A 27,572-nucleotide genomic window follows, 5' to 3' on the forward strand; every position below is an offset into this window, starting at 1 on the left:
TTGTGGCCATGCTGCCTGGGGTCAGCTACCAAAACATTTGCCACTTGTGAGCATCCCAGGGCTGATGTAAAAATTATGCCTGAGTCCTGAGAACCAATACAATAATTTTTAACCCTGGATGTTCATTGGAATCACCTGGCTAGAGATAAATTCCACTAATTCACCTTTATGTGATAATTTGAATAAAAACTGGACTTAAACATCACCTTCAATGGCCACTTTATTAATAGAGTAAATGAAATAAAAACCCATATATGGGGGTTTATAGGGTTTATATAGCTACACGTTTAAGCATATGTCAGCATTCTGGGAGCATCTGGTTGCGTGTAAGCAATTCCTGAGGTAAAATCAGAACTCTGTAATCTATTCGTTAAAACCATTTTGCTAAGATTTTCAAGCCAACAGTTTGAATAAGTGAATAAATTAATTTTAGTTTGTATCAGTATGATTTTAGTTACTAAATGGCATGAGTTTAAAAATGTCTTGTTAATTCAGTTTCTCTAATTCACACTGGCCAACTATATGTTTTATTGACAACTTAAATCATGGGATTATATTGTGAATTTATAACATGTTAATTGAACATCGCTGGTGATTCTTTTGTAATCTGGAAATTCACAATAATACTTTACCTTCTTCTGTTAGTTGTATTTCTTATTTAAGAATTGCATATAAACAAATAATTACTAAGTCTAGGAAATTGGGCTTGAGAACTTGTCTTCCTAAAGGGTTTACCATTCTTGGTAATTTTGTAATTTTTTTTTTTTTTTTTTTTTTCTGTACGCGGGCCTCTCACTGCTGTGGCCTCTCCCGTTGCGGAGCACAGGCTCCGGACACACAGGCTCCGCGGCCATGGCTCGCGGGCCCAGCCGCTCCGCGGCATGTGGGATCTTCCAGGATCGGGGCACGAACCCGTGTCCCCTGCATCGGCAGGCGGACTCTCAACCACTGCGCCACCAGGGAAGCCCAATTTTGTAATTTTTAACTGTAATCCCCTAGGATTTATAAAGTCTGTACTTTTACATACATGATTAATTTTTGTAAGTATTTTTACACCTTTTTTATAATGTATTACATGATTAATTTTTTGTAAGTATTTTTACACCTTTTTTATAATGTATTACCATAAAGCCCAAGAAACACTCTTAAGAGTATCAAATATAGGCTGAAATTAATAAAAACATGTACACTTCTGGCATTTATAAGTTTGTGTCTAGAGAATGGAAGTATCAAAAATTGCTGTTCATATTTATTGCTAGATTCCTTAACTCAGAATATCATTCCTTATAAATATTGCATTGCATAAAGAAATGGTATGGTAAAGACTTCAAATAAGGATTTTTTTGCTGTTGTAAATCCAATTATCTGTTGGTTTAGAGTTGTACTAATACTGTAGCCAGTAGCCACATGTAGCTATTTAATTGTGAAATTAAATTATTATAGTTAAGTATAGGTAAAATTTCAGTTTCTCAGTCACACTAGCCATATTTCAAGTGCACAATAACCACTCATGGCTATAGTTTATATATATATTGGAGAGTGCAGATCTACAACATTTACATTATTGTAGAAGATTCTACTGGACAGTACTGGTTAGGGAATAAATGCTTTCCCAGGGTCCAACAGTATCTCTGTAAAGCAGATCCTATGTTTGCATTGATTTCTTTCATGTTGAGGAAGCTAATGTTCCCACAGTGGGTGTGAGGTGAGAGACAGATCTCCAATAAAATTATTTGAAAAATGGTATACATTTTTTTGTGTGTGTGTGGTACGCGGGCCTCTCACTGTTGTGGCCTCTCCTGTTGCGGAGCACAGGCTCCAGACGCGCAGGCTCCGGACGTGCAGGCTCAGCGGCCATGGCTTACGGGCCCAGCCGTTCCGCGGCATGTGGGATCTTCCCGGACCGGGGCACGAACCCATGTCCCCTGCATCGGCAGGCGGACTCTCTACCACTGCGCCACCAGGGAAGCCCTGAAAAACGGTATACCTTAAGATGCCTTTTACTGTAACTAACAAATAGCCCAACTCAAAGTGGTTTGTAGCATTGCTCCTTAAAGTGTGATCCATGCACCAGCAACACTGGCATCCCCTGGGCGTTTGTTAGAAATGAAGAATCTCAGCCCTCTTCTCAGACCCACTGCCTTAGAATCTGTAATAAGATGCACTAAGCACGTGAGTCATATACACATTAAAGTTTGGGAAGCAATGCTTAAAACCATAAGGATATCTATTATCTTATTACAATAAATTTACAGGTGGGGTGACTCAAGACCATTAAGTCTGTGACTCAGTTGTGCCATCAGAGTCCCAGCTTCTTTCAGTGTATTGCTTTTGCTAGTCTCCCTCTGTCCACCTATGCTTTTTACAATTGGACATTGGCTGCAGCAGTTCGTAGTATCATAACTTGCATCCTTCTGCCTCTAGACTTTGTCAGGACCATCTCCTGTCTGGAGCTATTTTATTACAATTCTCCTACCTCCTCTCTCTAGTGCCAGTCATATTTATGCTCCATTCTCCTTTTGATTTTATGTCCCTTTCTAAATGACCACTTGAAAACCATAAATTGAAACCAAGAAAAATGCAAACTCTTTCCTTGCCTGTGGGTGGTAGATTTTTATTTTATGAATTTGATAAATTTCCCTAACTTATTTGCATCTTGAGAACGTTAGTTGGAAATGTGGACTGACTTTCTCATTTTAATAGTATTTTAGGTTGAACAAAATTAAATTGTCATTTTCATGGAATAAAAACCTCAAGTACCAGCAACTTCATATGACCCAACCTAATACAACATTTTATCCATGAAAAAGGAAAATAATTCAAGGTTAAGAGCACAGACTTGGGGCTTCCCTGGTGGCGAAGTGGTTGAGAGTCCGCCTGTTGATGCAGGGGACACGGGTTCATGCCCCGGTCCGGGAGGATCCCACATGCCACGGAGCGGCTGGGCCCGTGGGCCGTGGCCGCTGGGCCTGCGCATCTGGAGCCTGTGCTCTGCAACGGGAGAGGCCACAACAGTGAGAGGCCCGCGTACCGCAAAAAAAAAAAAAAAAAAGAGCACGGACTTGGGTCACAGCTTACCATTTATATACAGACTTAACATGTCTGTGAGAGACATTGGGCAAGTTCTTTAACCTTTCCAAGTTACAGTGTCCTCAGAAATAAAATAACAACAGTATTAGCTACCTCATTAGGTGATAATGAGGACCAAATGTAATTATTGAGTGTTTTTCAAAGACAAGTTAATCATGCTCCACCTTCACAATTTCTTCCATTTCTGCACTTGTCTTTATCATTATACATTAAATACTTTCCCTTAAAATAATCATTTTTTACTTAATTTTTACTTAATTTTCATCCTAAGCCATATTATTTCATATATACTTTAAAGTCATATATATATATATATATACACACTATATATGAATATATATGTATACACACACATAAGTTCTGTGTGTGTGTACACACACTCGTGCGCGTGCACTAAGACATCCCCCAAGGGGATAGGATGATGCTATTGGTTCAGGAACCACACTTTGAGAACCATTGGTCTAGAGAGGAAAAGCAGGGATCTATTTGTCTGGGAAATACTGATGTAATTGTATTAAATTTAAAATAATGGATATATAAACAAATGATTGCCAGGATATACTACTAACTCAATTACCAGAGATGGCTCACACTTTATTTAGCATGTTCACATTTAGTTAGCTCTGTGAAACTTTCTAAAAATTGGGATGTGTGAACTATAATAAGTTAAAGAAAGAATTTCTTCAGAGGTGATTGATTATGGGCTTTATTTACCTTCCTTCTTAATGTCCAACAATTCCAAACCATGTGAACACACATTTAGTTATAAATGTCAATAGTTTTACCTAGTAATAGGTTTAATAATAGTAAGTAAAGTTGTTTTGACAGAGGCAATAATAGGCATCTTTCAAATTTTCAGTTTACATAAAGTTCTAATGGATCTCCAGAATCAGCAACTGAAAGAGTTACATGACTGGCTAACAAAAACAGAAGAGAGAACAAGGAAAATGGAAAAGGAACCCTTTGGACCTGATCTCGAGGACCTAAAACGCCAAGTACAACAACATAAGGTTAGTGTATTTTATGCTATTTGTTTTCATCTGAAAAACAAACTAAGTGTATATGTGTATTACGTGCATAGACATGCCATGGTTTACAGATAAGAAAGAATTAAAGCTTCAATTGAGAAGAGTTTTAAAATAATTCTTACCTAATACTTTTTGCGATGTTTACTTTTTCAAGTACAAAATAGCTAGGCTTTTCATATTTGAAAAAAATCAAATATATTCCTGGAAGAGAACAATGCCGGCTATGTGATTTATTAAAGTTTTGGTTTCTTAGAAGAGGGTCTCTGTAGGGATTACCTGCAAAGCAAGTTTAAGTAATAAGGCAAGATTTTTTAAACATGGCTTTACCTTTGATTCATAAGGTCTTAGAGCAGGCCAAACTTGATGAAAAATGAACATCTGTAACATAGCTTTCCTATAAAATATAGCATCTAATAATTTTAATATTTGTTGTTCCATCCAGTTTATTTGTACACTTACAGTTATGCTCCCTGGTTGCCAGAAAGCATTTATTGTTTCTGTGATTAGAATTTCTACAGAAATATTTCTTTTCTTTTCAGCTTCCATTTTTTAATTGAGGTATAACTGATATATGACATTATATTCATTTCAGGTGTGCAACAAAATGATTCAATATTTGTATATATTGCAAAATGACCACCACAATAAGTCTAGTTAACATCCACCACCATATAAAGTTAGAATTTTTTTTTCTTGTGAAGAGAGCTTTTAATATTTACTTTCTTAGCAAATTTTAAATATGCACTACAATATTATTGATTATAGTTACCATGTTCTACATTACACCCCCATGACTTACTTATTTTGTAACTGCAAGTTTGTACCTCTTGACCCCATTCACCCATTTCACCCAGTCCCCAAGCCCCCTCCGCTCTGGCAACCACCATTCTGTTCTCTGCATCTGTAAGTTTTGTTTTGTTTGTTTGTTTGAAATGGTTTTTAGATTCCACATATACTTGAAATCATAGTGTTTGTTTTTGTCTAACTTATTTTGCTTACCATAATTCCCTCAAGGTCCATCCAATTTGTCACAAAGAGCCAAGATTTTATTATTTTTTATGTCTTTTTATGGAATATATACAACATTCCAGTGTATATATACACCACACTTTCTTTATCCATTCATCCATCAATAGACACTTAGGTTGTTTCCATGTCTTGGCTATTGTGAATAATGCTGCAGTGAACATGGGGGTGCAGATATCTTTTCGGGGTAGTGTTTGTGTTTTCTTCAGATAAATATCCAGAAGTGGAATTGCTGGATCATATGTAAGTTTTATTTTTAATTTTTTGGAGAACAGCCATACCGTTTTCCACAGTGGCTGCACTAGTTTACATTCCCACCAACAGTGCATGAGGATCCCCCTTTCTCTACATTCTCCCCGACACTTGTTATTTCTTGTCTTTTTGATAATAGTGGTTTTGACTATGCATTTCCCTGATTAGTGATGTTGAGCATCTTTTCATGTGCCTTTTGGCCATTCATATGTTTTCTTTGGAAAAATATCCAGTTCCTCTGAACATTTTTTAATCATATATATATATATATTTGCTTTTGAGGTGTATGAGTTCGTCATATATTTTGGATTTTAATCCCTTATCAGATATGTGATTTGCAAGTATTTTCTCCCATTTGGTAGGTTGCCTTTTCATTTTGTTGATGGTTTCCTTTGCTGTGCAGAAGCTTTTTAGTCTGATGTAGTCTCACTTCTTATTTTTGCTTTTGTTCCCTTTGCTTTTGTACTCAGATCCAAAAAATCATTTCCAAGACTAATGTCAAGGAGCTTACCACTTATGATTTCTTCTAGGGGTTTTATGGTTTCAGGTCTTACATTCAAGTCTTTAATCCATTTTGAGTTAATTTTTGTGTAAAGGAAAAGGTAGAAGTCTAATTTCATTCTTTTGCATGTGCTGTCCAGTTTTCCCAGCACCACTTATTGAAAAGACTGTCCTTTCCCCCTTGTATATTCTGAGTGCCTTTGTTGTAAACTAATTGACTATTTATGCATGGGTTTATTTCTGGGCTCTCGATTCTGTTCCACTGATCTATGTGTCTGTTTTTTAATGCCAATACCATACTGTTTTGATTACTATAGTTTTGGAATATAAATTGAAACCAGGTAGCTTGATGTCTCCAGCTTTGTTCTTCTTTCTCAAGATTGCTTTGGCTATTTGGGGCCTTTTGTGGTTCCATACAAATTTTAGGATTGTTTGTTTTATTTCCATGAGAAATGTGATTGGAATTTTGATAGGGATCGCATTGAATCCCTTGATTGCTTTGGGTATATGGACATTGTAACAGTATTCTTCCATTCAATGAGCATGGCATACCTTTCCATTTATTTGTGTCTTCTTCGGTTTCTTTCATCAGTGTCTTACAGTTTTCAGCATACAGGTCTTTCACCTCCTTGGTTAAATTTATTGCTAAGCATTTTATTCTTTTTGATGAAATCTTAAATGGGTTTTTTTTTAAAAGAATTGTCTTTCTGATAGTTTGTTGTCAGTGTATAGAAATGCAACAGGTTTTTGGATATTGATTTTATACCCTGTGACTTTACTGAATTCATTTATTAGTTCTAACAGTTTTTTGGTGGACTCTTTAGGGTTTTCTATATGTAAAATCATGTCATCTGCAAATTGTGACAATGTTGCATTCTAATAACATTAGAGCCTTGCTCAGTCCATCATCTCTCTCTCTCTCTCTCTCTCTCTCTCACACACACACACACACACACAGAAGAACCTTCATGATTGGCCCAAAATTAGGGTTGCCAGATTTAGCAAATAAAAGTACAAGAAGCCTAGTTAAATTTGAACTTCACATAAACAATGAACTTTTTTTTTAGTGTAAATATGTCCCAAATTAGTTATTGTTTAGCTGAAATTCAGATTTTACTGGGCATCCTGGATCATATCTGACAACTCTACTCAGGATTCTGTGCTTCTTGGATTTATGGCTTTGAAAGGAAATATCTGCTCCCTCAACTCATACCTCCTAAATCTGTGTCTCACCCAACTTCATTCTTTTTATTTATATATAACTTTTTGTCATACCTAGCTTCACAGTTCTTTCATGCAGATGAAAGATACCTTTCTTTTTACATCCCAGAGCTGTTTTTTATTTAATGAACTTCAGGTTCAGTGAAGAATGGGGCTGGCTTTTGCTATTGCTGCAGCCAAAGCCATCCTTTGGCCACAGCAGCTTAAGATAAAACAGTTTGGGGAGAGCTATAGCTATGGCAATCCCGTCTGCTACCCCGTTGGGAAAAAATAAAGCATCAACTGCATTCTAATTTTCACATGGAAATTGTGACTAAAAGAGGTTCACTTGTCACATAGGTTTTAATTGAACATCTGATAAAGAAGTTAGAGCCAGTGCTAGACCTTGAACTGGACCACTTTTTCTATGTGATCATGCATTCCTCTGGTAAACCATGTATGCATTCTCTTCCCCTTGGCCTACACTGGAAGTTGCGTGCAGATAGTTTCTGTATATATCAGTGGCTTCCTCTCTGTCTGAAGGCATTCACTGGCCACAGGAGAGTCTCAGCCAGTTTGAACATGGGTAAAAAGTAGTTAGTGCTGCCAGAGCTGCCATTAACCAAGGAGGGACAGGAAATGATGGATAAGTACCCTAGAATCCTTGCCCAGTGGCGGGATGATTCCAAGGTATCTCTCAATTCCCAGTTTCTCAGAGGTTTCCCAGCAAGACTGGGCCCCAGATGTCCATGGGGTAAACTATCTCACAGTTCTACCCGCTCATGATGTCTCTTGAGATGACTTCTCAGATAAACTATTTGTACCCAAATATTTGGCTTAGGGTCTGTTTGGGAACGAACTCAACCTAAGACAACCTTCTTGCCTGGGAAGCCAGAGTACTATCCCAGCTTACCATTAACTAAATATGTAATTTTCAGAAATTATTGAATCTCTCAGGTTCTCCATATTTTCACTTTGGAAATAAAAGTGTTGAGCCAGTTGATTTTTAGTGTTCCTTCCAGTCATGGTTTTAATGTTTTGATTAGTTTTAGAATGTGAAGCATTTCAGGCAAGGACAAGACTACAGTCAGTAACATTGAACATCAGAGGGATGGATGCCAGCACTGGATGCCTGGAGTCTAAGGAGGAAGCCAGGAAGAGAAGGAGAGAAGTGGCAGAGAATGGTAGGGTAGCCATAAGGGTGAATGACTTAGGGCAACTACGAGTAAAGGTCTCATCTGGAAACCAGGAACAGAGCCTTCATTGAGGTTAGGCTGTCTAGGGTCTTCATATTCTGCCAATTACCTGAAAGGTTTTGCACTTTGCTCTGGAAGATTTAAAATGAATGGAATGGAAAGTATCTGACTAATATTGTAATAAAATTTGAATAGTTGTCCATTACTTGAAAATGTGCCTTTTCTGATGAATATGAAATTGCTTTGAAGAGCATAATTTGAAACAAAAAGAAAGCAACAGAACTATATGCAAGTTGATTATGTAATCATTTACATCTAGGATTTATTCATATATAAGTGTGTAAGGAAAAGCAGAAGGAATTGGTTTTCTGACATAGAAAGTGAGGCCATCTTCCACCTTTAACTGTTTAAACCCACTTCACAATATATTATTTTTTTAATAAAATTAAGACAATGGAAAAACATATTACATAGCTAAGAGAAAGCCTGACAGTTGATAATTCTCTTTTGTTACTTAAAGTAATTACAATGAGAAGAAAATTTTTTGACAAAATCAAACAATTTATAAAGGAGTTGAATTTATTTAAATGGGAAACATGTATGTTTTCTTAGAAGTATACACTAAAAGGAGTAAATTTTTTTTGTTAATCTTTCCAAGCTTCATAAAACAGAAGAAGGAATAAATATTCTTTCTTTAGGTAACTGAATTCAAACTAAAGCCTTATTTAAATAATCACTGATTTACTTTGCAGCTTTTCTTCCCAAGGATTTTTAGTGAATGAAAATAAGAAAATTTCTCCTTCTGACAATGAAATACATCAGTAACCTTGGAGTAGTCAGAAAGTAACTGCACCCTGCTGCATCTCCATGCTTCTCACCTAATATAACATTTAGTTTTTTTAGCTTCATATCCGTAGACAGTACATCCTTGAGTCATCCTCTTTATTTTTTTAAGAGATGATTACAGATGACAGAATTAAAGAAGAGATTCAGGTTTTGTTTCTGGGAATGGATTTAAATTCTGCTCGGGTCAGAGGACTCTGGCGTGTGCGTGCCCTCTCTCTCTCTCTCTCTCTCTCTCTCTCTCTCTCTCTCTCTGTCTCTCTCAGTTGGAGGGCAAATCTTGCAAGTACACCGTGCATATTACAGATGTGCTTCTCTCTGTTCTGTGGCAGCATCCTTTGCTATCTTCATTTCAACAGCATTTTATTACAAGGCAGGCTAGAAATTGAACCACTGTAAAATTCCATGGAAATAAGTCACTTTTACTGAATCTGCCAATTAGGCAAGGTAAAACGATCGATCCTGTGTTGGTGGTTACTATTAAATCTAGCCAAACTGTTAATTCGGGGTAACTGGGAAAAGTTCAATTTGCTGCAAAATTTGGAAGAGACCAGTCATTCTTCATAGCTGTTGCTTTGGGGAAAGAATTTAGAGGTTTACTTTAGATCTGAGTCACCCAAAAGTGATTCTCTTGGGAGTGAACAAATTGAAGCTCTCAATCTTCTTGTGAAGGAACATGTCAGAAATAATTCTGGTTGGTTATTTCTGTCTTAAGAGAAAGATTTTATTAGTGGTGTTGATAAGGAATGAAAGAATTTCCCTAGAAAGAGTGACAGTATTATTGAGGACAAAAGTCTTATGTGGGCTTGAACTTTCATTAATGGGAAAGCAGTTTGCTATTTTGGAGGGTATTTTAATCAAAAAGAAAATAATTGACTCGGGAATCTTGTCTTGTAGCACAGTCACACTGAGATGAGGTTTAAAGCTTAGTTTACTAGCTGTTACCAATTCTTATGAGAAGTTTAGACTTTTGTTACTAGTTACACTGACTTAGTAACAACATCAACAAGATCCTTACCATATAAGTTATTAGAATTTGCAGGTATCATCGTGACATGTGCACTATGTTACGACTTCAGTAAATGTTCTTTGTTAAGTACTGATTAATACAAGTTAAATGACCTCTTAGAAGCTCAGTCACCTATCCTTTCATTGAAGCTTAGTTAATCACAAACATTTGGATTGCCAAGATTGTGAAATAGCCTCTTCTGATGACCTTTAAAATGATCTAGATAGTCATGTAATGGGAAGATTTAGGTGTAATCCTGCCAAAGGATTTGACATTTCATTTCATTCCATTGAATTTTATTCCATATCACTGAACAAACACTTATTAAAGCAAAATAGCTGCTGTGAAGAATACAGAGAACTACTGTGTATGGAATCTTCCTCCAGAAGCTCACATGCTAGTACATCAGATAATGACACAGAAAACAAGTGACCATTATACAAGGCATAATATGTCAGATGGCTTGAGAAACAGTGATTTGTTGGGCAAAGGAAATGAGGTGGGGCAATAGAAGGTATGTCACTTGCCTAGGTTATGTGCTGCACTCTGCTCACTGCTGGAGGACCACAGCCTGATCCTGGAGGGTCTTGATCTCAAGACAAGCACTTAGAGCTAGTCTGTGGGCAATAGGGAGCCATTACTGATGATAAATGAAACTGAGGAGAGTGGCAATTTAGGAAAGTTTATCTTATATTTTAGGAAGACATATCTTGTAAGATAAACTAGAACACAGATGAACAGGAGGCCAGAATATGTTAGGAAGATACTGCATAAAGTATATAGAGTCTGAATCAAAGCAATGTCAATGAAAATTGTTTAAAAAATGTTTTGAAAATCAACAGCAGAACCAAAGAGACTAGATTTAGGGAATTATCACATAGTTCAAAATAATAGTTTCTGAGACTGGGCAATTGGGAGGCCAAAGTTGGATTTCTAAAATATAGGCAATACTAAGAGAGAAATGCAGTAATTGGGAGGAGCATGAGTGATTCTGAAAAGCCTAAGAATGCCATAGAATCATGTAGTGCTTTTAGTGACTAATAAGCTCTCTTACATCTTTAGCAAGATTAAAAGTACATGTTATTAGTTACTGCTATGAAATTCCATTTTATTTCCTATTTTTTGCCCGCATAAGTGCTTAATGAATGTTTGATGGCTATGGCAGTAAAGGTAAACAATATAATTGGTAAAAATATATATATATATATACTATGCTGCAGCCAGAGAACCAGAGAGGCCTCTTGTGTGTTTCCCAATGTCTAGCCAAGTATTTAGCACATAACTGATGCTCAGTAAATGGTTTTTCTATCAAATGCTTTTAATAATTCTGACTACTTCTATCACACACAAAAGCTTCATCATTGCTTCCACTCTGACAGAGACATGAAACTTACAATTTAAATAAACAGTAAAAAACATTGTGAGTTGGGTCAAGAAAACAACTCATATAGGTGAAGAAGGAATACATCTTTAAAGCAACTTACATGGAGATATTATCTCTGGTGCCCTCCCACTAACTCTGGCTTTTTTTCATTCCTCTCTCCCTGTTTCATTCTCTGTTCAAATATCTTAATGGTTATAACCCTGGCATCTTTTTATAAATGTCACAGAAGATGCTACCAGCAGTCATACTTGTGTTTGTCCATAGAAATCAAGCATGTGAGCCTTGGTTATGCGGAAAAGGAAAACCATTCAATGGAATCAAATCCTCAACTGGCTACCTACCACAGATGGCCAATTCATGAGGAATATGTGCACAGTGAACCAGCCAAAGAAGCTATAGTGTCTGTAATTCTACAACTTTGTTTTTAAATTTGTGTGAGTTAGGTTGAACTTGTGAGTTAGGTTGAACTTCCTATAAATTATAAGGACTCTTTTGCCCTTATGGCCTCAGTCTTAGGCTTGATCAGGTCTTGCTTGCCCCTTTAAGCTGGGCTTACAACTTAACCTTTCTTTTGAGATTTTTACTTAGAAAGGAGAGAGAAGGCCTAGAAGTGTTATTCTGTCTCTTTCTTTGGTTTCCATATGGACCTTACTTGACCTTCAAGGGGCAGTGAATAAGAACCATGGGAGAAAAGCATGCATCCTCTAGGTGGGAGATGGCATGATCATACCAATAGACAGCATTATGATGAACAGGTTTCAAGAGAGAATATCCAAATAGGAAAGATTCATGAGAGAAAAGTAAGAAAAAAATGTAGTATATAAAGAAACTAAGCCATTTAGATAAAAGTAACTTGAACTTCCTTTCAATACTCAAAACCTTATATTAAACACAATTTTTGTGATTAACATTTGTCACTAAGACATACCAATGTTAACATTACTTTCAAACAGTAAGAGCATATAGGACGACCTAACTATTGTGTGTGTGTTTTTAAAGCAAGCTTTGTGATAGTAGTTTTTCAAATGTAATAGGTTGAATTCAAGTATCACTAGAGGGGTAAAACCTGATACTCAACTGAGTACACACACAAACGCATACACTTACACACAGGAGTTTTTAAGTTTCTATTCATGTGCCTTATGAGTTATAAGAAACATATATCTATCTCTTATGCTTATATGAGCTATATTAATATCTCTTATATGAGAGGCAGTATATCACAGATTCAGAAGCCAGACTGCCTAGGTTCAAAATATAGCTCTATCATTTGTGAGCTGACTGACTTTGCAAAAGTTGCTTAAGCATTTTGTGCCTCAGTTTCTCCAAGTATGAAATCAGGGTGGTGATGATGATGATGATGATGATGATACCACCTATCTTATAGGATTGATAAAAATATTTACTACATAATTACCTAAAAAGCACTTAGAATAATACTTGATACCCAGAATTATATAAATTATCTTAGCTGTTATTATTATATAAGACATGACTTTTACTCAAGCAAAGTTGATTTGTATGGTAATAAAATTTTTTGGGCATAAAGAAGTGGCAAGTTAATGTAAAAAGGGACAATATTATGCTTTATGGTCTACAGAGTAGTGTATGCATGATACTCAGTTTTAATTTTTTTTAATCTAGTTGAGAAGACTTCTAATTTCCCATCAACATACTACAAAAAAGCAGCAGATTCCAAGGATAACTTCCTCATATTAGATAATGCCATTAATTTAATTTAATTAAAAAATAATAATGCAATCCATACCCATGTCCTTATTTTCACAGATCAAGTGATTCCAGCTAACACGTGACTAATGAGCAACTATTGAGCACTGATTCAGTAACATGGCTCAAAATGTTACAGCCCTGTTTTAAAGTACATCAGTACATCTACTAAAATGTAATTATCCAAGACCCCCTCATCTTAGAGATACCCAGTTTATTTTTTATACTTAATTTCTCCTATAATGCTTATTTATTAGAAGTTTTCTGCCCTCTGGGGAGGGTGAAACAAGAAGGAAAGAAAAAGACCCTATCTCTCACTTAATCGAGTTGGTCTCAGCTAAAGTATCTTTATTTTCTGGAACCAATACAAATTAATTTCAGTTTCCTTCCATAGGTAATGCAGCATTAATAATGTAAAGGAATTATTTAAGTATATAAAACATTTTAGAATGCATTTTAGGGGAAAATTCTTCACAAGAAAGCTACAACTGATATGATAATATGAATTTTAAGAAAATATTTTGTCTTGAAAAATAAGTTCATGTATCTTATAACAAAATGCATGACCATAAATCTAATTTCATGTAAAAGTAATGTTGAATATTTCATTATGTATATTTCTAAGGAATATAAAATTGTTAACTACAGTATACTATTATTTTATGTTTTTTTTTTTTTTTTTTTTTGCCGTACGCGGGCCTCTCACTGTGGGGCCCCTCCCACTGCGGAGCACAGGCTCCGGACACGCAGGCTCAGTGGCCATGGCTCACGGGCCCAGCCGCTCCACTGCATGTGGGATCTTCCCGGACCAGGGCACGAACCCGTGTCCCCTGCATCGGCAGGCGGACTCTCTACCACTGTGCCACCAGGGAAGCCATATTATTTTATGTTTAATATTTGTGTTATGAACAAAATGATTTCTAGTAGTACAACTGGTAGTATTCTGTTACTCAGTGGAACTACATTTTTCAGAGATAATTTATACTGGATAATATTTAATATTCCATTAACAAAGATCTAGGTCATATCTAGTGAGAATGAGAAAACTACTGAAGCATATATTTTTACATGATGTTCTATAGTTTCAGCACACTGAGAATATTTAGTAATTAAAGATACGTAATATAATTATCAAGGGTACTGGGAATAAATACTGATGCCCAGAGGAGCTATTTCCATGCATCTTAGTGTAAGAACAAAATGATAAGGCGATGATGTCAGAAATAGAAGAAAATAAGCATTTCTTCACTATTTATCAATTCTACTAAGTACTGCAGTCGCTGATTCTAATGTACTATCTCATTTCACTCTAGTACTAAACCTGTCCTGGAGGGATTTAAATCCCTAATTTGTGGATAAATAAATGTATTCAGAGAGGTTGAGTTGCCTAAGGTAACTTAAATAGTACTTCGTAGACTTGAGCTTGTCATCTTGACCTGTCTGCCTTTGAACCCAGACTCTTTTCGTCTGTTCTGAGATTCCAGTAACTTTGATTGCAGTGGCGATCCTAGAGGCTAGAGCAAATGCAGAGAGTAGCAAAGAGATTAGAGAAGTATGGCACTCGGTCCCTCAGGCTTGGGAATATCTAGATGGAAAAGATGCAGAGACTGGGTGCATACAAGTCCTCAAACTTAGAATATGCAGTAGGGAAAGAGAACATATTAGTAGTGGCTGTGTATGAAATGCTCAGAGTCAAGATGCTTAAGGAAGTGATTTTTCAGCATTAATCCTGAAGCTCTTTCTTTAAAATTAGGGAAAAAGGGACTAGAAAGGGAATATTGAAGAAAATGGGCTCATCATGAGAATGGCGGTAATGTTTGAACTGGAAGATAATCAGTAGACTTGAATGTTACATCTACATACTAGCCAGTCAATGCAGATAACTTCCCTGTGGTACACTTGAAACCTTCCACCCCAGCCCTCTCTCCCAATAATCCTGTTCTCTTCTTTTTCAATAATTATTTTTAGGCTAATGACATTTTGTAATTATTTATTAGATTTTCTTGGTGTTCACTTTAATTTCTGATTTCAATGATATAACTATATGTAGGATGTATGGATAGATGCATGCATGCATGGACTGTAGAGGGAGGAGGAAAGTTAGGAGAATTGAGGGTTATTATTCAATGATTAGGATCTATCACTCATGAAATATTTCCTCACTCCATGAAATAGCTCCTCTGACCATGGTAATTTTTCAGCAACGTATGAGACCACTTGATCAATTAGTTTAAAGCTACTGTTATTAATCTCATGTAAATAATTTGGAAGTTAAAGTCTTATTTAAGGATTTAAAATGTATTATATATTTTTTCAGATCCTAAAGCTTTACTGTAACTTCAGCCATTCTTTTCTTGGATTTCCAAAACCACATTCCATTTCTGTACATAGAATGCTTATTGGAAGATGATGACAGCATGAATAAGATGAGGGTGAATTAGGTGAATATTGTGTTCTTGCAGTATGGTTTAAAGTCTTTGTTCTGAATGTGCCTAAATATGAGTTTTTAGAACTAACTAGCTGTTAGTATTTATTGTGTACCAGGCAAGGTGCTAACCAATTGTAGCTTATTCATTCTTCCTAACCATCTAATGAAGTAGGTACTCTTATTATCCCGATTTTGAAAATTAGGAAGCTGAGGCTTGGTGTGGTTGGAAACTTTCACAAGGTCACATAGCTGGTTAGCAATACATGCAGGAATCAAACTCAGAAAATCTGACGTTAGATCCCACACCTTTAAACACGCACATATTGTTGTCACTCTATCATCCATACTATGTCCTTTTCTACTTATATTTGGAAAGATGTAGGGGTACATTAATGGTCAGCTCTGTTTTTAAAACAGTTTTCCACATTTACTGAGCCCCCTTCCTGGGACTGGTAAGCATTGGGTGCTTTTAAAATCTTTAAAACATCATAGAAATGGTCTTTAGGTCCCCCCCACTTTTGGTAGCTTAGGATTTAGAGGAAACAAACATTTATTTTTAACAAAAAGGTTAAAAAAATGGGTTTGCTATAAAGACTAAGATACCTATGCAAGAATGTTTAAGTAGGTGGGTATCAAAATAAAAGCTCTTCTAGGAGAGCCTGTTGAGGAAGCCTATTTAAAATATTCAGCAAATTTATAACAAAAGTACATACTATAAATACATCCTCATGGGGAACTAGACAGTACTGTGACCAGTCAGGCTTAGTAAAGTGAATATTGGACTGAAAATAAAATGGCAAGTCATTTCCAGATCATTTCATTCAGGGAATAGATAGAATAAGGAATACAGAGCCTAGCCCAGTGCAGAGGTGATGGAAAGAAGGATGTAAAAGTGACCATAAGAGAAAAAGTAACGAGAATGATATACTGCCTACCCCCCCATCATTTCCTAAGAAATCATAAAGTTTTCTGATTTGCCTGGGATGCTTTTATTTGAAAATAAATTCAATTCACATCCAGATGTATTGCATTAGCTAATTGTTCATGAGTATCTAGGGATTTTTTGGTTCCTGAGCTGGATTTTCTAAGATAGTACTTTCCTAAATGTTAGACGTATTCCATGTTTGTAGAAACTCTTCTGGTTTCTTAAAATTTTTGCACATTTTATATTCAATTCAAGTTTTGTTCTCATCAGTCTTTCCTTTTGTGTACATTTATTTGGCTAAGCTAAAAACTATAAATCACTTAAACTTAATAGTTTACTAAGCATATTTTAATTATATTAATTTAAAGTGATATGTGGGAGTAGATGGCCTTAGAATCCATGCATAACCCATGATCTGTGTTGTTTCTAGGTGTGTGTGTGTGTGTGTTTGTGTGTGTGTAGGACCTGCAAGTGTTGGTAATTTCCTGTTGGTTAATCATTGAAGTAGAAGGAGTAATAAACTATGCATATAGGCAACCACAGTCCTTTCCTGTTTCATGTTGTTGAGCATATACTCTGACCAAGGGAAGTATTGTATACCCTCCTATAGAACTTACTGGACATCCAACCTTGTTTTTGTTTTCTATTACTCTACCTTTCTATTAATTGTTGTTCTTCACCTCTAAGTGTCAATCTAATAATTACCTAGCCTTACATATTTCCATGCCTTTATTTTCCAAACAGTATTTCACATGTATGCTAAGAAAGGATAAAATAGCATAAGTCTGAAGTAAACATTGAAGTGACTCTTCAGTGGTTGTCCTAAGCCAGATTTTGAAGACCAACTTGACATGGGTCAGAGCAAGAATTCGGTACCACTGAAACATTTGAAGGAAATAGAGAAAAGTCATATTTAAATCATAAGATGTGAATATGTACTAAGGGAACAACAAATTTGGTCAGATTCTTTAACTAGAGAATAATTTATAAGAAATAGAATTATTTGTTATACAGAGGTATAACAAAATCTAAGTTGGTCAAATCTAAGCATTTTTAATGTTAAATATCACTGTTGGCCTTTTTTCTTGTCATAAGGAAAAAAGGGATTGTTAGTTGACATTAAAAAACAAACATTGCTGACATTTGTATCTAATAATGGTATAGAAATTTAATTAGGAGCATGACAGATTTTTTTTAAATTTGATAAGTGTAACAAATGCATTACTCTAAGAAAAATACTGGCAAGAAATACATAATAAAATACCTAGTAGGTATCTCTGTGTAAATAATTTATATTCTTTTAATAAAGAAAAACAGACTTTAACAATCATATATTACAGTATTTTAACCTGAAGACATTCTCTTCTGATAGGCAAAAATTTTAGTGTATTTCTCTGGGGATACATCTGTATTTGGAATAATTTGGCTCATATTTCAGTTTAATTAGCAAATCAACTGTAAATCTCCATTGTATAAATCCAGCTATGAGAAATTCAAATCCATAAGAAGTAAATATTTAATTAAAAATTAATTGTAAAATAGCTTTAAAAACTCTAATGTAAGTTAAAAATTAGTTGCCTTGAGAATCCATGTTTTCTCAAAGAGGGAAGCAGGAGGGTGTACTTTATACCAATGATCAAGGCCCTTATTCATGGATACATAATAGGTTGGCAGAAAGTTTTAACTTTTTAAGCTAACCACTTTCTGTATGGCATTTTTGCTAATTCTAAGAATCAACTTCATTTTTAAAAAATGAATTCTGGACATTGGATATTCTATAGTCTTTTGTCTTTTGCAAATAATAAGGGGATTAGCTAATACTGTGATATTCATTAATATTTATTTTTGGAGCTGAGGTCTGGGAAAATAGGAAATGATTACAGTGTTGCAATAGGTCTGTCTTGCAGCTATTGAGTATGCTTAGAAAGGTCAGTTTAAGCTTTTCTGTTTTTTTTTTTTTTTTTTTTTTTTTTTTTTTTGCGGTACGCGGGCCTCTCCCGTTGAGGAGCACAGGCTCCGGATGCGCAGGCTCAGCGGCCACGGCTCATGGGCCCAGCCGCTCCGCAGCACGTGGGATCCTCCTGGACCGGGGCACGAACCCGTGTCCTCTGCATTGGCAGGCGGACTCTCAACCACTGCGCCACCAGGGAAGCCCTAAGCTTTTCTGTTTTAATCCCTGATTAGGAGTAAAATAAAATGATATAATTTGAAAAAGTCATAGAAGAGAAAAGGAGACACTGGAAATGAAATCAAATAGAGCATATGCTAATTTACTGCAGTGCTATGCATTCTTCGAGATTTTCATCCACTGTTGAGAACCTTTCCCATATTCCTTTATTTACCTCTACTGACTGTAAGTTCAGATGGTTCTCATGTTTGATTTTAAAGCTATTAACTCACAGCTAACTTTAGTGGTACCTTGTGTTAGCACGTCAGCAAAAGCATAACATGTAAACCCTTGATCACTATGGCAAGAATATAATTTCTGATTATAGAACAAATAGATAAGCAAAACAAAATCAGAAATCTAAGTACTGGAGAAAATAACTAGTATATTTGATCACATATGCTTTAGAAAGATGCAGCCTGAGTTTCAAAATAAGTACCTCATGGCTCAAACAATGATTTTCTGTTTCGTTTACTAAAATATATGAAAACAATAAAAATGTAAAAAATGTGAATAGTATAGCATTATTTCCTAATTGTCTTTAATATATGTAATTAAATATACTCTCATACTTGAGTGATAGGAAAAAAGAATTGGCCAAATTAAACCAATTTATGATATATTGGCCACCTTTTAATTATTATTTTTAAAATTCCTGGCTGACACATTTGAAATGTTCCCAGTCCTAGCTTATATAACTCAGAAAACACAGACTTAACATGACTTTCAAGGGCAACTCTGAATGTTAATGTTTCTATTTTCAGCCTCATGGCAGAAAGAGTTTTATTAACCAGTGTAAGCTCTGGAATGTCAAAGGTGTGATAGGCAGTATAGACTCCACACACAAAATAGATGCATAGTCATTTTATTTTAAATTGCTTCACTTGAAAATGTACTGTGAAAATCTGGAGAGAGGAAGTAAAAGTAAGTGATTTTATATAGTGCTCTAAAATGTTGAGACTTGAAAAATAAAAGTCCTAAGATAAAAATGCTCAAACATTTGAGTTTGTGATGTAGCTAATTCTAATAGATTTCCTTACGCCTGCCATAGGGTTCGAATAACTAAGAGCTAGTCTGATAGGTGCCAGGCATCATTGTTTCACAAGTAGGGATTCCAGGTTTTCTAGAAAGTAACAGGCTTCGTCCCAAACCTGCTTCTTCATTCTTGTATTATATAATAACATGTTCTAAGAGGCAGACTAGATGACTAGGAATTTTACATACCCATTTAGGGATTTCCAGGTAATAATTAGTGTAGTGTGATAAGGTCCTGGAGGAACTGGATCTCCCAAGCAGGGTGTCTTGGATCTAGAGCAGCCTCCTCTGTTTAGTCCTCCTCTGTTTACTGTCTGTTTATTCCTCTGTTTACCCCTGTTTATCTTTACAAAAAATCTATACACTGTGATTTTTAAAAGATTGGAATACTGTTTTGGGTTATATGTGCTTGATAGTATAATTGTAATTACACTTAAAAAAAAGAATCTCACCCATTAGATTGTAATCTTTATGCAGTCAGGAAGGGCCAAACTCACCTGTGAATATTGCCCTCACCCCTCCACATGGTGATATTCATTTAACAAGAGTTTGTTTATCTTTAGTTGCTTGGAATATGTAGTGAGAAGGACAGGGGGCATCTCTGTTCTAGTGGATCTTATATTCCAGTAAGTAAAGACAAACAACAAATGACTAAACTAATACATAAGAAAAATCTGAGCGTGAAAATGTTATGTTTAAAAAGTTATAGAAATAGTAACTAAGAAGCAAATTTAGATAGCATCTTCATGAAAAGCCTCTCTGTGCAGGTGACACTTAAACTGAGTCCTGAATGATAAGAATGAGAGATTATTTAAAGATACAGAGGAAGAGCAATTGGGGTAGAGCAAATAGCTTGACACAGTGTGGAAGAGAGAGAAGGCAGGTATGACTGAAACATAGTGTCAGAGGGCAAGAATGGTATGCAGTTAGATTAGAGAGGCAGGAAGGTGCTAGATCATATAAGGATTTCAGGTTCAAGGATTTGGATTTTTCCTCTTAGTGTGATGGGACTCCATTGGTTTTTATCCAGAGGAATGTCATCTGATTTATAGTTGAGCAGAGGAGAAGGAACCAGCCAGCAAAGGAGCTGAATCTTAGTGAGGTAGGAGGATAATCAGGCAAGGGTGGTACATGAAGCTCAAGAAGAGAGAAGAGAGGATCAAGAATGAAGGAGTGGTTAATTAGGTTAGTAATCAAAATGTCAAGTAAGATGCTATCAAAAAATGGGTATTGGATTTGGGAACCTGGAGGTTGATGGCACCCTTTACAAGAGATGTTTTAATGGGATAGTGGGTAAAGGGAATAGTAGGGTAAGGAAGTAGAAAGAGTAATGTAGAAAACAAAATATTTTTTAGTGAAGAGGAACACATAATGAGGCAGTAGCGGGAGGGTTTTTTGGGGTCAAGAGTTTGTTTTGTTTTGTTTTGTTTTGGTTGATAATGGAGAACTATAGAGAAGGAGACATTGCAGATGCTTGAGGTGGCCAGGTATTTTAGGAGAAAAGTCCTTGAAAAAGTGAGATGAAGTGGGGTAACAGGCAGCATATCTTTGTATGCCTTTCTCAGCAGATGCTTTCTCTATATATACTTTCACATTCAATTGACAAAAACGTGCAAATTTTGCTGAGCACCATAGCAGAAAATTTGCTTGAAATGATTCCGGTCTAATAAAAAATTGTATTACCCAAAACATGGCAGGAATAAATCACACTCATTTGGGAAGAAATGTTTCTGGCATACAGAGCAGGAGACTATTATTTTAATTTCCTTTTTAAAAAAACTTACCTTTCAGGTGCTTCAAGAAGACCTGGAACAGGAACAAGTCAGGGTGAATTCTCTCACGCACATGGTGGTGGTGGTTGATGAATCTAGTGGCGATCATGCAACTGCTGCTTTGGAAAAACAACTTAAGGTCAGAGTATTTTCTTTAATACACTAAATATGTCATTCAAAATAATTAATTGAAATTCAGAAAATATTTAGAAAATTTAAAATGTAATTTGTATATTACAGATATTTAGAATGCAATGTATTCATTTAAACTAATTCAAATTATGTCCCATTTGTGGGATGTTTGTGCATAATTCCTCTTCATTATACACTGCTCACACTAGCTTCCTGGCCTTTGGGGAAATATATAAATGCAGATCTGTTTTTTAATTATAGTTGAATAGCATGCATTAGATAACTGTTCAGAGGAATATTATTTATGCTCTCTTCAAACCTACAGTCTAAGAGAGGACAAAGGTAAAAAAACACAAAAAGGATCACATTCAGTCAAATAAGAAAAAATTTAACACCTTCAGTATATTTTTTCCTGGAAGCCTTCAGTTGTAGTCTCGATGAGGACATAGCAGGATGCTTAAGTCATGGAAGTTTTGTTATAGGAGATACTTAGCCTTTCAATCCCTCGTTCAATCTACTCATAGTAATTGTGTCCTTGGAAACATAACTAGTATATATTAATAAAGGATAATGTGGATATTTTCATATTTCCATATTTACTTCCTAACTGGAAAGGATAAAGTTTTGTTGTAAGTTTTTTTTTTAATTTCAACAAAGCATATATACATATACCAAAACATCAACATTAAGGGAAAGTAACAACAGTTTATTGTTCTGAATGTGACACATACATTCACATATTTACCCAACCACAGATTATATTTGAGGCATTCATTGTATCCACTACATGCTTGCCTTTCCTTTGTGATAGTTAGGAGCCAATAGTCTAACACATCTGAGGATCCAATCAACGTGGGTTTAAATAGCTTTATAAGCCCAAGGTTTTTCTAAACCTAGTTTCTCTTACCTAACTTATAAAAAAGCCTTATCTCTGTTTTTTTTTCTCTTTTTGTGTGAATTGTGTTTTTTTATCCCAGTGAAATGCCATTTCCTAAGGTTACTGTTTTAGACTGCCAATCTCCAACAATATTATCTCACTTTCCATCATTAAATGAAAAAGACGAAACTGTTGAACTGCTACAGTTGAGCACTTAATATATACTAGTGATTCATGTTAATTGCTTGTTTTAATGAAATTGCAGGGATTACAGATCTAAAAAGGTTTATGACACCCAATATTATAATGTATCATTGCATATATGATCAGATTTGTTGTACACAGACACACACACACGACTGGCTAAAGGACTTACAGGCCACTGCTACACCCATTTTACGGAATTCCATAGTTCTGATACAATAGTGTTGTGACTATTTACAGATGGGTAAAAATCTAATATTCAGTGTTTCTCAGAAATTTTCAGAAAAGATAAAAGAAGGCTGGGAGGCAGAGTTTAGAAGGGTGACTGGTTAAAAAAAATTAAGGCAGAAACTTTTCTAAGTCATAGAGTATTTCCAGTTAAAATAACAACTGAAAAACAGTCACTTTGGTACCACAAGACCTAATACAAGTAGCTTTAGAATATAATTATTCCAAGGTGATGCCTGTGGGACTAGGCCACCTTGAAAAACAGTCCATAGCATTCACAGATGGTGACTGGGTTAGATCTTAGGTAGGATGAATTAAGAGTGGTGGCCCTAAGCCTTTCTATATTTATTATCCTATTTGCTTTCATTTTTTACCTAATTTTCTGTCTTTATTTCTTTGACCCAGAAACATCTACTAAGATAGCTGCACATGTATTGGCTATTCCCAGTTCACACAAACTCAGTCCACATTTGTATATGATTGCCTCCCCCCTTAATTAGTGTTGACCGTAGCCTCCCAGCCTCCTCTTTTCCCCTCGACCCCCTTTCCTCTTTTGATACCCTCATTTCTGTTACTGTTACCTGACTTTTAGATAATCTAGACTAGTATCTAAAAGAGCAGAGTTAAAGGACTTAAGTGGTGAGAAGGCCCCCGCTTTAGCCTTTCTTTCTTCCTATTCCATCAATCCCAGAGGAATCCATGCTTGAATTCTATGCCTTATTTAACTATTGGTTGGAATCGCCCTGGGATGCTGGGCTCTCATTTGACTTTGGAATTTTGATGATTCTTTCTTAGGTTCTTTACGAGTAATATAATCTTGTCTTAACTAGTTTAATTTTTATAAAGAAAGAGAAGAGGTAGAGAAGTTGGTAGAAAAAGAGGAGGAGAGAAGAAATAATAAAGAATAAAATGACAGATAAACAAATACATTAGAGGAGTCACTTAAACAGCAACCCAGGTATCCTCTGCATGTGACAAGAATTCCATGTATGCTTCAGAGACTGAGCTATCATGTTTCATACTGGGCCCTGAGGAATTCTATTAGAAGTAATAGGAAGAATTTTAGGAAAGAGAAAAAGGTATATGGACTCAATACAAAAGGAGAAAAAAAAAACTGGCAGGAACCTGAGAAGAATGCTTTAGAGCTTTTGTTGAAGCAAGGTCTGGTCATCCATAGCTGATTCCTGAAGACCTGTTAGTGTTGAATACTCACCCCATACCTTCTTTCTCCTCCATGGCCTCCCATGTCACCACAATGCCTTAATCCATTTCTCTCCAACTTGCTGAAGTACCAGAGCCTCAAAATTGATACCCAGTTGTCTTTAGTAAAGAGGTACAGATAGGGGAAAACTAGGAAAGATAGTCTTTGATTTAATTCAGTAACAGAGAGAGAGAGAGAGATGTTCTTACCATCTTGAGTTAGAACTCTAAAAATACTCCTCATGGAATATCTTTACATGTATTGACTTAGTTCTTTGAACTCTATTATAAGTTAGATTTTCTCTAACTTTAAAAGACTTCTAGAAGTCTTCTTTTTAAAAGGTTTGAAGAAAAAGAAAGTTAGGTCAGAACATATGCTTAGGGATTCTGAAAGATGGCATGACTTATGAAGGATAATATTCTGAAAAGTGCATTCTCTTGTAAATTAATTTCATTCTCTCAGAGATTCAGCTTGTCCTTCAGCAATGTCACCACAGGTCAGAAACTTGTCCTTAACTTTGGAGGTTTCTATGATATCAGTACACAGAGAACCCGATTTGTAATCAGTGATGCCAGTTAACTAATTTTGTTGAGAAATAGCTTGGCTAAAAAACTAATTTGCATAATTTATGTGGAGTCTTCAGTCATGGAATATATTACCATGCCTCTTTCATTTTTTTCTATGAGTACTTGTAATGTTCTTACTATGTCATAGGGATTATGCTGGGTAACAGAGGTAAAACAGTGAACAAAAAGAGAATTTGTTCTACCTTCCTGGGTCAGAAATGAGTAATTTGTGAGCATGCTTCCTTCCTTGGAACCTCAAACCAGTGGTAGCCATTTCTCAGGCTCCCTCTTTGAATTCAAATGCTGATTCCTGTCACCCGTGGTCGCCATGGTAGGCGTGGCAGTTGCTCTCTTGGTACTTGCAATCTAACAGAGGAAATAAGCACTAATGAAATATTTTTAAAAATGAGCAAATATTTAAAATGAACATAACTTATTTGTATGAAGGAAAGGAACAAAGTTTTGTGACAACAAATTAGTCTGACATAAGCTGAAGCTTGAAGGCATGAAATGATTTCCTAGTAAAGTAATGTTTAAACTATGATCTAAAGGACACATTGGAGGGAACTATATGAAGTGTGTGTATAAGGAGATTGGTGGAGGTACATGCAGTTTCCAGGAAGGGGAAACAATGTATCAAGTGAGCATAACACCCCCAAGGGACTGAAAAAGGGCCAGTTTAGCTACAGATTGAGGTTCAGAAGAGTGGTGCTAGCGGAGGCTTGGTGGGTAGCTAGAATTAGTGTGTGATACTAAACTCTACCATAATTCTTCAGTCAACAAACATGTATTGAGCAGCAGCTTTGTGCCAGGATGGCGGCTGGGACTTCCATGGTGGGGATGGGTGGGGGCCACAGTCATGGCACCTGCCCTCCTGGACCTGCACTAATTAAATGCAATTAAGTGTAAATTTCTGGCCATGATGAGTTCAGTGTGACAAATATATGTATTACTAGATGACTCATCTTTCTCTAGAAGGTAAGGAAAGGCCTACCTAAGTGGCCTTAAGTGAGATCTGAAGATTTAGTAGAAATTAATTAGGCAACAGTAAAGAACAGGAAAGTGTTCCAGATAGAAGGACCATATTTATTCATTCATTTGACAAATATGTATTGAGTGCCTACTAGGTGCCAGCCAAAAGTCTAAGCTTTGAGGTTAAGTATGGACAAAACATAAATTGTTCCTCTATGAAGCTTACATTCGAAGCAAGCATCAGAATAAATAAGCAAGCTTTATACTATGAAGAAGGTGCTAAGAACTATAAGGAAAAAATAGACTGGAGAAGGAAGCAGTTTTACATGAAACAGTCAAGGAAAAATTATGTTGAGAAGGTGGCATTTGAGCAAAAACTAAAACAAGATGAGGGAGGTGTTTTGGAGACACAGGTCCTATTGGCCTTTCGCATTGGAAACTGAAAAAGACTATAGAACATAAAGCCTGTTGTTCTAGGGAGATAGCTGTTTCTAGTTAAAAAAAAAAAGAAAGAAAGAACCTGGTTAGGCCCATAGCTCTTACAGAAGATGCTCTAATTAAAACATTTTCCAAATAAAAGGTAGAGCTATTAAAATCCCATTTTTAGATGTGTTCTTCTATACAAGTTAACACTTGAGAGTACAACTAGATGTATTAAAGGTGTCTAAGGCCACAGACCCGTGAGAGTTTCTGGCATAGAAAAAGTGTTTGGATTATTTTGTTGAATGATGTTAATCTTAACATTACTGTCTAAAATTTTGGAGAATTAAAGGTATATCAAAAGAATGGATACATACAAGCATCCTCTTTTGAAGAAGAGTAACCTGGAAAATACACTTTGAGAGCAGATTATTAAACATAAGGCTGTGCACACATGTATAGTTTCTTACTCATCTGATGAAGTTAATAAACTTTATTGAATAAAGGAACAATTCTCAAAGATTAGAAAGGTCTCTCAAGAGCTAAGATACATTCACTAAAATCAAGACATGAAAACCAACTGGATATCAAATGACATTAAACAATTTGTGCAAATATTATGTGGTATTATCAAGATAAATTCTTTGGTGGCTATGTTAAGTTGGTTGATGCAGTGGAATGGAATAAATATTAAATGTTTTGATTTCCCTGACGTGTTATGCAAAGCCTCTCGTGGGATGTCTGTGGATAAGGTGAGCCTTCTTATTGGACTGAAAATGATTGGACTCCTTTATTCAACTTTCAGAGTCAGAAAGTTTGGGGACAGGAAGCCATTTGAGGATATACTTGGGTCACTGTGTAAATTTCACCACCATGTGAGTGGTGAATGGATGAGTTCCTCTCCCAAATAACTTTAGAAATTTCATAGCAATGTCCTATGAAATTAGTGTGTCACATACAAGTGTCATATACTTGTCTTTCATGTTTTAAATCAGAAAAGGCATATTTACTGTTTGAAATTTTACTGCTTAAAAAAAAGCAGTATGGAGTCCCGCAGCCAGCGAGCTGGGTGCGCAGCTGCCCACTGGCACTGTGCCCGCCACAGCTGAACCTGGCCCCTGCGGGAGGTTAACAGAGAGCAGGGATCGTGAGCCGCGGCCAGAGTGAGCGTGTGCAGCTGCCGCCAAGTCGACACCTGGAGCACATGGAGAAATGGATGGAAGATAAGAGCAAAGCGAGACTTAGGCTTAAAAGCAGGTTGCTTGCTGCTTGAGGGCCAAATGCAAGTTTGAACTTTGTTCTAGGAAGACACAAGGGACTCCTTCCTAAGCCTGTAAATAAGCCCTGCCCTTGGTGCCTAAGGAAGGGGTTAGTGAAAGTCAGCCTGA

The 27,572-nt window shown here is 36.0% G+C and overlaps 1 protein-coding gene across 1 annotated transcript in view; it reads left to right on the forward strand.

The window, feature by feature from the left end:
* The window catches only part of DMD (dystrophin), a 1,698,782-nt gene that overhangs the window by 204,896 nt on the left and 1,466,314 nt on the right, over positions 1-27,572 (forward strand). Inside the window, exons 7-8 of the mRNA XM_060087208.1 lie at positions 3,950-4,100; positions 21,604-21,723. Coding sequence (XP_059943191.1) covers positions 3,950-4,100; positions 21,604-21,723 — 271 coding nt within the window. The remainder of the gene's footprint in view (positions 1-3,949; positions 4,101-21,603; positions 21,724-27,572) is intronic.

This window comes from Mesoplodon densirostris, chromosome X (genome assembly GCF_025265405.1).
Source record: "Mesoplodon densirostris isolate mMesDen1 chromosome X, mMesDen1 primary haplotype, whole genome shotgun sequence".
NCBI classification, from domain to species: Eukaryota; Metazoa; Chordata; class Mammalia; order Artiodactyla; family Ziphiidae; genus Mesoplodon; species Mesoplodon densirostris.